Raw genomic sequence first — 14138 nt, 5'->3', positions numbered from 1 at the left:
TACTCCCTTCTACTTCAACTCAGCAGCAGGGAGCCACACCTTCTACCAGTTTTTCCCATCTCTGCTTATACACAGTCAGGGATCTCTGCTTCATCCCAACCTCCAGTCTCTACACCTGACAGCTTGGTACCTCTCAACATGACTCCTCTTCAGTTTTCTCAACCTGTAAGAGACATTTTAAAGGCTTCTAGGAAGCCTACCACTAGACAATGATATCATCAAAAATGGACTAGATTTTCTACATGGTGTTTCCTCCTTATGTTCTGTTTTGGATTACCTTTTGCACTTATCCACTTCTAGTCTCAAATCTACATCGATCCGAGTCCATCTCAGTGCAATTGCGGCTTTCCATCAGCCTATTGAAGGGAAACCCGGTGGTTTCCAGATTCATGAAAGGACTTTTCAATGTCAAACCTCCTCTCAAACCGCCTCCTGTGGTTTGGGACCTCAATGTTGTTCTTGCTCAATTGATGAAGCCTCCATTTGAACCAATGTCTACAGCTCATCTGAAGTATCTCACTTGGAAAGTGGTGTTTCTCATTGCCCTCACTTCTGCTCGAAGAGTCAGTGAGCTGCAAGCTTTAGTTGCTGATCCACCTTTCACTGTCTTCTATCATGACAAGGTGGTCCTCTGTACTTATCCTAAATTCCTCCCTAAGGTGGTATCGGAATTTCATCTCAACCAATCCATTACTCTTCCAGTGTTTTTTCCAAAGCCTCATTCTCATCCTGGAGAATCAGCTCTTCATACTCTGGACTGTGAAATCGCAATGATGGTCTCTTTACACAGCTTCTCCGTGATTTTTCACTGGGATATAGTTGTGGGTCTGAGCGTTCATCATTAAGCACATACAATCATGTGTAGTTAATTTTCATACATAGAGATTTACAGATTGTGAATAGGTGGTTAATATAAGTTGTGCCAGTAGTGTAGCCACAGGTGGTCCCAGGTGTACCTGGTACCACCCACTTTGGGCTCAGGTCCACCCAAAATTCTGGTACCCCTGTTATAGCTGGCAGGGATTCCCTAAGCCATGCCAGCTGAAGAGGTCCTCTGGTGGGCTGAACAAGTCACTCCCCTACTTTGTTGCAAGTGGTGGTGCGGTGTCTCCCCCATACACGCTTACATGCTCGGATTTTGCTTTATGCACTGGGGAAAGGCTGGCATAATGGAAATGCTGCAACAAATAGGGAGTGACTTGTTCTAGCTGCCAGGACTTGGGGGATCCTTCTCAGCTCAGGTATTAATTATTTGTTGGGGGTCTCGGGGTCAGGTGTGAGTTGTGTGTTCACCTGTTTTGAGCTCAGATCCACCCAAAATAACTTGTCTGGCTATGCAAGTGGTAATGTGCATTGCAGTAAAAAAAAAAAAAAAAAAGCATCTGTTTACTGCATTATTGGCAGATAATACATATTATAGCCAGAGGTCTTACAGTATTTTGGAAGTGTGCAGAGGCGGAAGCTGATGTGTGAGGAAAATAGGCCCACATGATAACGGCAAGAAAAAAGGTACTAGTGACCTGGATTGGCCACCATAAGAACAGGCTACTGGGCTTGATGGACCTTTGGTCTGACCCAGTAAGGCTATTCTTATGTTCTAAAACACATGAACTTATATCTTTTAAATTGTATTAAAGCCGCTTTATTTTTTTTGTGCATTTTTAACACATTATCCAGCAACAGAAATGTAGAGGTAATGGCCAACTGAACAGTATAATTAAATATTCTGGGGCTGATAGCCATTGACAGTCATGGACTGATAAGCCTAGGTTTTCAATGCCAACTAGTATCGAGCACAGGCATTGAATAGCCAGATCAGGATAACTGGAAAGATTGTGCAAGGCTGAATTATTGTTTCTGGTGGAATTCAGTATGTCATGTGTTTATAATGGAAAGAGCGTTGGCCGTTCAAAAAGGTTACTATAAGAAATTTAAGGATGTGTGGGGGCCATTTTTAAATTATTATAATGAATAATTTACACTTTTTCCAATTTTAATTTTTACATATGGATCGGGGGGGTTGGATTTCTATTAATAATATATATGAATGATAAGATAATATATTCATGTGGTATATTTTTTTTGTTGTATATGGATGTGGGAGGGGGTGGGAGATATTTCTTTTTGTTGTATAATATGGTAGATTTGCAAATGATATTGTTTTATATATTGTTTAATATATGCTGTACACTTGTTGTGAATCATAAAATGAATAAAGAATAAAAAAAAAAAAAAAAAAAGAATAGCCAGATCAGAGCAGAAAATCAGAAATTAACCAGGAACTGGCCAGTATTTGGACCAGTGCCTGATCAGCTCCACACATGAAGTTTGAAAGCTCTTTTTTTATATATAAACTTTATTGATTTCAAGTAGTAACAATGCAATACATATGAATCTGAACGTATAACAAATCAAGAAGAACACTTTGAACTTACAAATATTCAAAAGCAGTCATTCCCCCCCTTAATTAATCCAAAATACAAATGCATATAAACTTCCAAATAACCTAGTTTTAATTAAAATAGTAGTGCAATCCCCCCCTCCCTCCCACCCTGGATGTGTAAGGAAATCAGACAAAAATTAAAGGGAAGTGACAACTATATAGAAGCAATTAAAGAAGCTCTTTTTCTGTCCTAGCTTTATGCAGTTACTTAACCAGTTAGTAGCCCGCCAGGTACTATTTTGAGGCCCTTGGTATTATAAAGAATGATTCTTTATGGAAAACTTGTGCCTTAAGTGTCCGGCGGTCGCGTTTGTGCCTTAAGTGTCCGGCGGTCACGTTCTGGAACATTGCCCGCCTCACGATTGTGAGGTGGAGAGGACAATTGCGTACAGGCGCAGGAAAGCGCTTGCGTAAGGTTACAGCAGTGAGGCAGGAAACGTTCCAGAATTTAAGGTAACCATTGGAGGCAGTGCAGCTTGTGCGTGTGTCTGGTGTTAGAGGAGGTGAGGGCTGAAGGCGGTTGCGGACGCGACCGCTGGACACTTAAGGCATAAATTTTCCATAAAGAATCATTCTTTATAATACCGAGGGCCTCACAACAGTTGGTCCAAAATCTTGTCTCTTGCAGTTGATACTTTGATAGTTTTTCACTTTCTGCATGTTGCACTGCTTTCAGCCGTGTATAGCTGAAATTATCAGAAGCAATTAAGGAAAGATTTATACATTTTTCCTTAATTGCTTCTGATAATTTCAGATAATCCACATTTTGGATTTGTAGGTACTTACCTCATCCAAAGTTGTCATTTCTTTAATAAGATATTGACTATTTTTTCTGCAGCCCTCCCCATACCTACAAATCCAAAATGTGTCCCTGCAAAGGGTTTGAGTTTGAGACCGCTGAGTTAGTGGATTGAGGATCACTGATAAAACAGTTTAAAAGTGCTGGCAGTGCCCATAGAGCACCCTAGCAATAACCAGTGAATCAGTGGTCAGAGCCGATATTCAGCAGCACTGAGTGGTTAAGTGCCTCTGAATGTCAGCGGCAAGGACACTGAGTGCAATTTAACTGGGCAGGAGCCTGTCATAGAACATAGAACATGACGGCAGAAAAGGGCCATGGCCCATCTAGTCTGCCCACACTAATGGCCCACCCCCTAACTACCTCCATGAAGAGATCCCACATGCCAAATCCCATCTTTTCTTAAAATCTGGCACGCTGCTGTCCTACCTTCATAAATTGCTATGAGCGGGCCCTCAATTTTCTAACTCAAAATAGGAGCTGAAGTGCGTAGGTTGGATTTGTATGTTCTAGTGCTGCGGTTCCCAACCCTGTCCTGGAGGACCACCAGCCAATCAAGTTTTCAGGGTAGCCCTAATGAATATGCATGGGGGCGGATTTGCATGCCTATCACCTTCATTATATGCGAATCTCTCTCGTGCATATTAATTAGGGCTATCCTGAAAACCCGACTGGCTGCTGTTCCTCCAGGACAGGGTTGTGAACCACTGTTCTAGTGGACCTTGCTTGCCCTAGGCCAGGGGTAGGCAATTCCGGTCCTCGAGAGCCGGAGCCAGGTCAGGTTTTCAGGATATCCACAATGAATATGTATGAGATGGATTTGCATGCACTGCCTCCTTGAGATGCAAATCTATCTCATGCATATTTATTGTGGATATACTGAAAACCTGACCTGGCTCCAGCTCTCGAGGACTGGAATTGCCTACCCCTGCCCTAGGCTCAGTAGCATGAAATTTGGGTTTCTGTCAAGTACTTTTGACCTGGATTGGCCATTGTGGAAACAGTATGGCTATTCTTATGTTCTTATTTCTCTAGAGTTGTGCACACTTTTCATGCCCAGTCTTTTGTCCAAATTGTTCTTGTAGGCAAGAATTGATAGCAGAACTGAACCAGGATGAAAAAGACCAACAAAACACATCCCGTCTTGTCCAAGAACATAAAAAGCTTTTAGACGAAAACAAAAGTCTTTCAACGTACTACCAGAAGTGCAAAAAACAGTTGGAGGTGATCAGAAGTCAGCAACAAAAACGGCAGGGAACTTCATGATGCCCCCCCCCCCCCAGGATCATATAAACGTAACCAAGAAGATTTTCCTCACGGCCCTGTAAGAGTGTCCTGTGGATATTCGCTTCTTGCAATACTCTGGGTGCTTAAATTCAGCCAAGTCAGCACTCGTTTGCGTCTTGTTTCCTTCCTGAGCGATGCTCGTCCAGTTCAGTTGAGTTGATATGATAGAAGGTGGTCACGGCTGTAACTTTCACAGGTCAGCAGAGCCTGCCCTAAAGCACCTGGCTGCTTCTTGCCACTATAAATGTGCGAAACCTTGCCCAGCAAAATGCAGGGCAGAAGCCAAAGAGGGCTGGGCACCTGCTGAATTGTATGATTGACTTATAGGTTTTTGGGTTGATGTGAGTAGCTACTGGTGTTAAGCTGGTAAGAGCAAGCAAATCATTATAATATGCTTTGAAAACTGTTTTGTTCCGTGGATCCCGTTTCTGACAAGTAACAATCACTTTCATGAGCGCAAGAGACCTTCGGTGGAATGTCAGCTGAGCAGACAGTATGTGAGCTGACCAGGAGAAAAGGGTTTATTTATAACTTGAATCCTGGGTTCAGTCATCCATGTGCTGTGGTAAAATGGATGTCCACGTTAAAGATATTTCTTTGTTTCTTCTTAGTAACCTCATGCCAGTGCCGTATTCAGACATTTACTCTTGAGAAAACAAAAGCCGCATTTGCAGATGGTAATTATACACAATTGGACAAAAGTAGGATGCATATGCATTGAGCAAAACGGATCTCCTTTAAGACTTCAGCACCTGTGTTCGCACAGGAAAGTCCGAGCTTCAATAACATTTGCTTGTCGGGCATCTTTAAAAGGAAGCCGAAGCGGGCATGTAAACCGTAAGGCCCTCCATATCACTTCTCCCACCACATTTGTCAGGAGTTGGTTTTATTAAGTATGTATTTAAAATAAATAAAATTAGCATGCAGAAATAGTTCCATTTGCTAAAGGACAGGGTCACTAAAAGTTTGCTGGACTGTTTTTAACTAGAGTGTGTTCCAAAAATGTGTCGCCTGGGTACAGGTGCAGCTTGTCTTTTAGAGGAGGTGGGAGGTCAAACCGCCTTTTTAATACTTGTAAATCTTTGGTGAAGAGAAAATAGCAAATGAAAACCTGAGTTACTATGTCATCAGGATACCAGAAACATGATCAAGGACTCTCTATTTGTGATCATTTTGAGTCTGGCTCAATTTCAGCTAAATAATTAGCCTAAGATCCTATTAGCAGATTTGGCGATGGCAAATGTTACTGATTTAGTGACAGATGGGTGACTGCTTTATTTTACCCCCTTGATCTTTGGACTTCTGGATGAGTTCTGTCATAGCTTGGGGTAGATGGTCCAGAAATACTCGGTTTCTGCCACACACTGTCATTCTGTTTTCTTTACGATTGCAGTCTATAACTGGCAAGCCATTGGGAGTTCAAATCCTTCCCTTTTCTTTAGATGAGGTGGGGGGGGTTAACGTTCCCGAAAACGGACACATAATTGAATTAGTTTGCTGAAACTGATATTGGGATCAACATAAGGCCATCTGTATTTATAGCAAAATTAAATTGGCAGAGAAAATGACTTTAGTATTAGAAATAACACATGGTATGTCGTGCATAGCTGCTTAGCCTAGGTCTGTCGAACCAAACTGGAATCTTGTCATGCCCAGAACCATGAAGTAATAGGGTAAAAGCAATCAGGAATGATGTCACCTTGCAGGTAAGAGGTAAAGTCCTGCAATATTTACCAGGTCCTACTATATCATGCAACTTGAAACATGATTGCACATTTGGGTTTCCTTTGTCTATACGCACGCACGCACGCACACACCCCGCCACAGTTATAGTGGAAAACATTTGTCCCCCAGAGAAGGGGACCGTTGCTTTTTCTGAAAGTCAGAGAGAGGCATTCTCTGCTGCCAAATAAAATGTTCAGTCTTCGTTTCTTTTTGTTTTTGCCAATACAGGTTAAAATTTAAAAAAAACCAACACACACCAGAAAGGAGATATTCGTTCTCGCCACATTCGACTGTTGCCTTATTGGGAATATACTGGGTAATTCTCAGCCACATGGTCTTCCTTAAACCCTTCTGAAGTCTTTTGTGAATTTATGAAGCCTTGAATTTGTGTGTTAATGTGTACTCTCTTTTCAATGAAGTTTGGCTAGTTGAAGTGAAGGCAGAGCCCTACCTGCCACTGCGCTCATCAGGGTCGCACTAGAGCACATGCCAGTGATTCGGCTTTCTTCAGTACTTATTTGTAGCATGTGTTGTGGTTCTGGTTATTTATGAAGACAGGAGACCTCTTGGATCATTCATTGGCCCTCTTGCATCTCCCCCTCCACATGTATATATTTCTCTGCCTTTTTGTCCTGTAAAAATCTATTGAATTGATTTTGTATCCTTTGCAAAACTATTAGGTCAGAATGTCATGGGAGGAGAGGAGGAAGAAGGGTAAGGTATTTTGTTTGGTCAAGGTCAAACAAAATGACCCTTTTAATATATAGTGGTGTAAGCATGTGCAAAAGTTTTGTTTTAAAGTTGTTTACATATGTTATTTTTTTTCTGTTGAAGCATTTTAGTGTGCTCGTAGAAATATTTTAAGATTTTTCTCCCTTTTCTAACCACTGACCCTAAATTAAACTTCTAGGGCTTTATTACTTTTTTTTTTTTTTTTAACTAGCTGTCCCTTTCTCCAAATGGTCCACGAGTTTTCTTTTGTCATAAAGTACATATTATATCAGATCGTGTAAAGGAATTCTGCTTCTTCATGCTACCAGAAAATTGCTTTTTATAGGACTTTTCCTCTTTTGAGGGGTGGGGATGAAATGTTGACATAATTCTGACCTTGTATATAAAATGATGAATTGTTTCATGCGTTGGAATGAGCAGTCTTGACTTTCTGCTGTTGAGATATATTTCATTAGACCTAAATAAACAAATGAAATATTTCAGTAGTAACCAGTATGTTATTTCCTCTGCTTAGCGTAACAAAACTTTTTCCAGTACTTAGGTGAGACATTCTAGACAGATAGGTAGTATCCCCATAGCCATGTCCATCTGCAGAAGGAATCCACTCCAGATTTTTCCTTTTGCTTCTGTTGTTCTTTACCGGGATCCTTAGCTCCACCTGCAGTTCTTTCCTTCTGCACGCATGCCTGCAGGAGTGTTTGTTCTTCTCTCCCCATTTTGTTATTTTTATTTGGTGTAATTTGTCCCTTTTTGGGAATTTTGACGCTTGGAGCGATTTCAAAGCTCTGCCTGCTTGAGAATACACCGACTTCGGTCTGTAGCTGACAGGCTGATCCCACTGGGTACTTGTGAGCCAGCCTGCATAGTTTTCCTTGGAGCTCAGAGCTGTCCCTGAAGTGGTCTCACTGTTAAGCAGAGATCGAACTCGGGCTGTTAGGCACCCTTAGGAGACTCGGCGGTGCCTTGCAGGGTGCTGGCTATGTCTTCTCGCCTCCACCTGTCTTGGTGTGCATCCGTTGGTGCATAGGGGTGGAGGTGCAGTCAGACTTAGGGTCAGACTGGCAGCTTGAAGATCAGTTTTGCAGAGGCATTCTCGGCATGAAGCAGTGATTCACTCATCCAGCTACTGTTAGAGAGCTGAAGCAGGCTGCAGCACAGATCTTCAGACAGGTTACAGTGAATACAGGCTATTACAGCCTGTCAGGTGAATCGAGGGAGGTTGGAAAAGTGAGGTTTTCAGTGTTTCTGCATGTTCCCCTGTGTTCCCCATCTGAAAAATCCTAAAATTGCCTTTTTCTGTGTTTGAGAAGTATAAAATGTATCATGATTTTGGTGCGAATTCCTTGATGGTGGCCATCTTGGATTTTTACCAATCTGTTTTTCTAAAGCTCCCTGCTTCTCCAAAACTGCAAATTTTGCCTAGAAACTTGTTAGGACAGAGTCCTTGGGCTCTCCTCATATGGATTCTTGCCAGGATTGTGCAAATTTGCGCTTTCAGAGCGTCGTCATGCTACGTGGCACAGCCAGGGGAGGTTCAGCATGGCTGTTAGTTCTGTATGCCTGGCTGCGGACCCTGTGCAGCCTAAGAAACGCAAAGTTAATTCATCTAAGGGTGTCTCTATGCCCCAGGAGCCAGACACTTTCTCTGACTTTATGAAATTTTTGTGGATTAAGTTTCAGAACAGGCGTTCTTCCCGTGCATAGTCCCAATCCACCTCTGCAGCATTTCTCAGTGGCGTTGCTCCTTTCGACACATCCTTGACTCAACCTGCTGCTGTTCTTGCACTGCCTGACCCTGATCTGGGGGATCCTGTGTGGATGACTCACTTGCTGACCTCTTATTTGCAAGTGCATTGCTTCCTGGGATGGGAGGTCAGGGACTGTGTGCTGGATCTGTGGATCCCTCTGGGGGTTTGGAACCTGGGGATGATCCCACGATCCTACATTTATTTAAGTCTGCAGCTTTGCTAGACTTTATTTCTGAATCTTTGCAGGAGTTCAATTTGGTCATTCAGCCAGCTCCGTCCACTTCTTCCTCCTGGCTTTGTGGTGTGCGCTCACAGTCTGCTACCTTTCCCTGGCACCCTGATATGAACATTCTGGTCTCGGAGCAGTATGACTCTATGGAATTTGCTCTTCAAATTGCCAGAGCCATATTACGCTTGTATCCTCTGGCACTGGAGTGTCAGCAGCTTTTGGGTCAACCTAGGGTGGATTCTTTGGTTGCACAAGTGACTAAACACACATCTCTCCCCAATGATGGTGGTGTGGTACTGAAGGATATGCAGGACTGCTGTGTGGATGTAGTCCTCTGGAAACTCTTTGACGCAGCTACTTTGGTGACGTCCTTTGTCACACACGCCTGTCTCTCTCGACTGTGTACACTGGAGAGTGAAGCAGTGGATCCTCCTCCTCAACTTCTTTTGGCTGGGACAGATTATATTACTGACACATTGTATGACCTTATGCGAGTTTTGGCAAAGGTGTTAGTGTACTCCATTTCTTCTTGCAGGATGCTCTGGATCAGACAATGGGCTGGTGATTCCATTTCAAGGCTACTTTGGCTAGACAGCTCTTTAAGGGGCAGTTATTGTTTGGCAAAGGCCTGGACAACCTCATGGATTATATGATGGACCGTCACCCTGAGACTCTGCCTGATAGCAGACCCAGGACCTTCAGAGATTCTGATTGCTTTCATTTTCGTGGCTCTCAGCGATCCCAACCGTATGCAAGAGCCACATCGCAAAGATTTTCACAGGGCTCCTGAAGACAGTATGCTTGCTACAGACGTTCCCAGCCTTCCTCCTCCCATTTTGCACCCTCTGCCAAAAAGGCATAATGACGCCAGGCCAAAGGATGCCCCTTTATAGATAAGGAGGCAGGCTCTCAGCATTTCTTCCCGTCTTGATTCGCATTACATACAACCAGAGGGTCTTGGGCATTATTTGGTTGGGCAACAAACTGGAATTTGCCCGGCCTCTGATGGATTGGTTTGTGGACTTTCCTACAGGTCGCCCATTCAGCACTTGCTAGATATTCAAGTTGTAGAGCCAGTGCTGCCCAAACACTCGGGCTCAGGAAGATACTCTGTATACTTTATTGTGCCAGAGTAAGGCTCTGAAGATTGGAGGCCTCTTCTGAATCTTCAGCACTTGAATGCGGTTCTCAAGGTCCCATGCTTTTGCATGGAGACTGTTCCAGCTAGCTCTGATGCGATTGCAGAAGTCTTTGGAGGGCCAAGCGGTCAGGGTCCTCTTCGACAATGCAACGGCAGTACTCTACCACCAGGGATGGCGGTAGTCAATCACCAGGGAGGGACCAAAAGCACTCCTTGGCTTAGGACACACACCTTCTTTTTCTTTAGGCAGAACGTCACCTTAAGTGCTGACTGCAGCGCATGTAATGGGAGTCAACAATGTTCAGACAGATTTCCTCAGCAGACAGATTCTGGATCCGGGTGAGTGGACATTGTCCATAGCAGTGTTGCGAGCCATAGTGCAGTGCTGTGGTTGGCTGCGCTTCAACCTCACGTCCACGGCAAGAAAAAAGAAAGCGGATTGTTTCTTCAGTCGAAGATCCGAGCCTGAAAGTGAGGGGCTCGACGCTCTGGTGCAGCCATAGCCTCAGGAGATTCTCCTGCATGTTTTTCCTGCTTGGCCAATGATAGTCCAGTTCATTTGGTGGATCGCGGTCCATCAGGGCAGTGTCATTCTAGTAGCTCCAGATTGTCCTGCAGACTGTGGTACATAGGTCTGTGCAGCGGTTGCAGCCTTCGACTGAGTGCTTATCCAGACCTGCTCACATAGGATCCTGTCTGCATGGAGAATCCGGGTCACTTTGCTCTTATGGCATGGATCTTGAGCGCACAGCCTTAGAACACAAAGGATATTCTGCTGTGGTTATTGATACTCTTCTCAAATCTAAGAAGTCATCATTAAAGCGTGGTAGGCCTTCCAACATTGGTGAACTCAGGACCAGATGGACCCTTATTCAGCTCCGACCTCACTAATTCTCACCTTTCTTCAGACTGACCTGGATAAAGGCCTCACTGTGACTTTCTCTTAGGGTTCATGTGGCCGGGCTCTCTTGTTTTAGATCCTGGGATCGTCAGTCCTCGGTAGATTTCTGAAGGGAGCTCCTCATGTCAGACCGCCGGTTAAGCAACCGTTTCCTTCCTGGTGCTGTTTAGCCTTACCAAGGCTCCTTTTGAGCTCCTTCAAGAGGCTTCCCTCTTGGACTTGTCGCTCAAGACCATTTTTCTGGTTGCCATTACTTCAGCACAACATATGTCGGAACTCCAGGCTTTTTCTTGTATAAGAACATAAAAACATAAGAATTGCTGCTGCTGGGTCAGACCAGTGGTCCATCGCGCCCAGCAGTCCACTCCCGTGGCTGCCCCCAGATCAAAGACCAGTGCCCTGAGACCAGCCCTAACTGCATACACTCCGGTTCAACAGGAACTTGTCTAACTTTATCTTGAGTCCCTGGAGTGTTCCAGTTTTCCACCTCTCCGGGTGAAGAAGAATTTCCTTACATTTGTATGGAATCTATCCTCTTTTAACTTTAGAGAGTGCCCTCCCATTCTCCCTACCTTGGAGAGGGTGAACAACCTGTCTTTATCTACTAAGTCTATTCTCTTCAATATCTTAAATGACCCTCTCAGTCTCCTCTTTTCAAGGGAGAAGAGACCCAGTTTCTCTAATCTCTCGCTGTACGGCAACTCCTCTAGCCCCTTTACCATTTTAGGCGCTCTTCTCTGGACCCTTTCGAGTAGTACCGTGTCCTTCTACAGCAACCATGGCCCAGTACAGCGGCATGATAACCTTTTCCGATCTGTTCGTGATCCCCTTCTTAATCATTCCTAGCATTCTGTTCACCCTTTTTGCCGCCGCCACACATTGCGCGGACGGCTTCATCGACTTGTCGACCAGTACTCCCAAGTCTCTCTCCTGGGGGGTCTCTCCAAGTACCACCCCGGAAATCCTGTATTCATTCGTGTATTAAGATTTTTATTATCGACACGCATTGCCTTACACTTATCCACGTTGAACTTCATTTGAGATGTCACAGCCCATTTCTCGAGCGTATTTATGTCACGTTGCAAATCTTCACAGTCCTCCTGTGTCTTCACTACTCTGGATAACTTTGTATTGTCCGCAGATTTAATCACCTCACTCGTCATACCAATTTCCAGATTATTTATAAATATGTTGAAGAGCATGGGTCCAAGCACCTTGCGACACTCCACTGGTGATGCTTTTCCAGTCCGAGTATTGTCCATTTACCCCCACTCTCTGTTTCCTATCCGCCAGCCAGTTTTTAATCTTCACCTTCGATTCCATGGCTCGCAATTTTTCAAAGTAGTCCTTCATGCAGAACCTTGTCAAATGCCTTCTGAAAGTCCAGATATACAGTGTCGACTGGGTCACCCTTGTCTATCCGCCTGTTTACTCCCTCAAAGAAATGCTGCAAGTTCGTCAAGCAAGATCTTCCTTTGCTGAAGCCATGCTGGCTGGTCCTCATCAGATTGTGTCCGTCAAGGTGCTCAACAATGCGGTCCTATATTAGCGCCTCTACATTTCTCCGTATCTCGGAGACTGGGGTTTCCCTGCGGATGGTTCCTTCTTTCTTACCAAAGGTGCTTTTGGCTTTCTATGTTAATCAGGAAATGCGTTTGCCTGCCTATCACCTACTGGTTCCAGGACATAAGATTGCCTGTAGAAGAAACAGAATGTGCGTAGAGTGCTTGTGCGTAGAATGCTTCTGCGTTTTCTGGAGGTCACTAATGAGTTTTGTCTCTCTGATCATCTGTTTGTGCTGACTCATTCAGTTAAGTGGGGCACTCTTGCTTCCAAGGCCACAATTTCCAGATGGATGAATAGGGCCATTTTGTCAGCCTATATTCTTTCTGGGAAACCGTCCCCTGTTTCCATCAAGGCGCATTCTGCCAGGAGTGTGACTTCTTCATGGGCCGAAGCTAAAGCTGTCTCCCCTGAGGAGATCTGAAGGGCGGCAACATGGTCTTCTCTTCACACGTTTGCCAAGTTTTACTGAGTGGATGTGGCGGCAAGACAGAACTCTGCCATTGGGTCCTTGATCTTAAGGGCAGGCACAGCAAGCCCACCCTAGTTTTTTGGGGACTGCTTTTGTCTGTCCCATCTGTCTGTCCCATCTGTCAGTCCGTGGATCGCTGCCAGTCCGCAAAAATTTCCTGCCGGTCTGTGAAGACTTAGTGTCCCCTGCAAGCACGTGTCCGTCTTCCGGCTTGGCTGCTCCTTATCTTCAGTGCCAGCAGCACTTGTGTGCCATGGGATGGAGACGGGGACTGAGTTCACCAGGACGAGCTGCGGGGATGGTGTGGCGACGGGGTTTTTTATTTCAGTCTTAGTAGTTTGCCGGTCCACAAAATAATTATTTTATTTCCGCCGGTCCATAGGTGTAAAAAGGTTGAAGAACACTGCCCTAGAATGTCTCACCTATTACACTGGAAAAAGATTATAAACTTACACTGGTTAGCTCTTTTCCAGTAGGTAGGTGAGACATTCTAGACTCCTGTCTTGTCCTTCCTTTGCCTGCCTACTGTTTTGGTCTGTTTATGCTTCTCCAAGCTACTTCTTGGATGCCTAGGGGCTGGGAAGAATTCTGTATATATGTTTCCATTTTATATGGGAGTAGATTGAGCTCCTTTGAAGCCTTTGTTGGCAGTTAACATTCCTGTTTGATTTACTTCTTGAGCAGAACAATTTGTTTCTAAGTCTGTTTCTACAGGTGCCTCTCAGTGCTTGGGTACTAACTGCAGGTGGCGCTAAGGAGCCCAGTGAAGTACGGCAGAGGTAAAAGGAAAAATCCAGAGTGGATTCCTTCTGCAGATGTACAAGGCTTTGGGATACCCATCTGTCTCAAACAGGGGTGGGCAACGAGGGCCACAATCCGGTCGGGTTTTTAGGATTTCCCCAATGAATATGCATGAGATCTAGTTGCATGCAATGCCTCCATTGTATGCAAATGGATCTCATGCATATTCATTGAGGACATCCTAAAAACCCGACTTGATTGCGGCCCTGGTTGCCCACCCCTGGTCTAGAATGTCTCACCTCTAGTGGAAAAGAACTTAACAGGATAAGCGTATAATCTCTTTTTAGCAGGAGATAA

General features: G+C 44.4%; 1 protein-coding gene across 3 annotated transcripts in view; it reads left to right on the top strand.

Annotated features, from left to right (window-relative positions):
- The window catches only part of MAP3K7 (mitogen-activated protein kinase kinase kinase 7), a 207799-nt gene extending 200331 nt beyond the window's left edge, over nucleotides 1-7468 (top strand). For all 3 annotated transcript variants that reach the window (XM_033937843.1, XM_033937842.1, XM_033937841.1), the window contains one exon: nucleotides 4328-7468. In XM_033937843.1, coding sequence (XP_033793734.1) covers nucleotides 4328-4508 — 181 coding nt within the window. In that variant the 3' untranslated portion in view covers nucleotides 4509-7468. The remainder of the gene's footprint in view (nucleotides 1-4327) is intronic.
- The last annotated feature ends 6670 nt before the right edge of the window (nucleotides 7469-14138 follow it).

Source organism: Geotrypetes seraphini, chromosome 3 (assembly GCF_902459505.1).
Source record: "Geotrypetes seraphini chromosome 3, aGeoSer1.1, whole genome shotgun sequence".
Taxonomy (NCBI): domain Eukaryota; kingdom Metazoa; phylum Chordata; class Amphibia; order Gymnophiona; family Dermophiidae; genus Geotrypetes; species Geotrypetes seraphini.
Note: the sequence above shows the minus strand (reverse complement) of the source record. Positions and strands in the feature narration are given on the sequence as shown.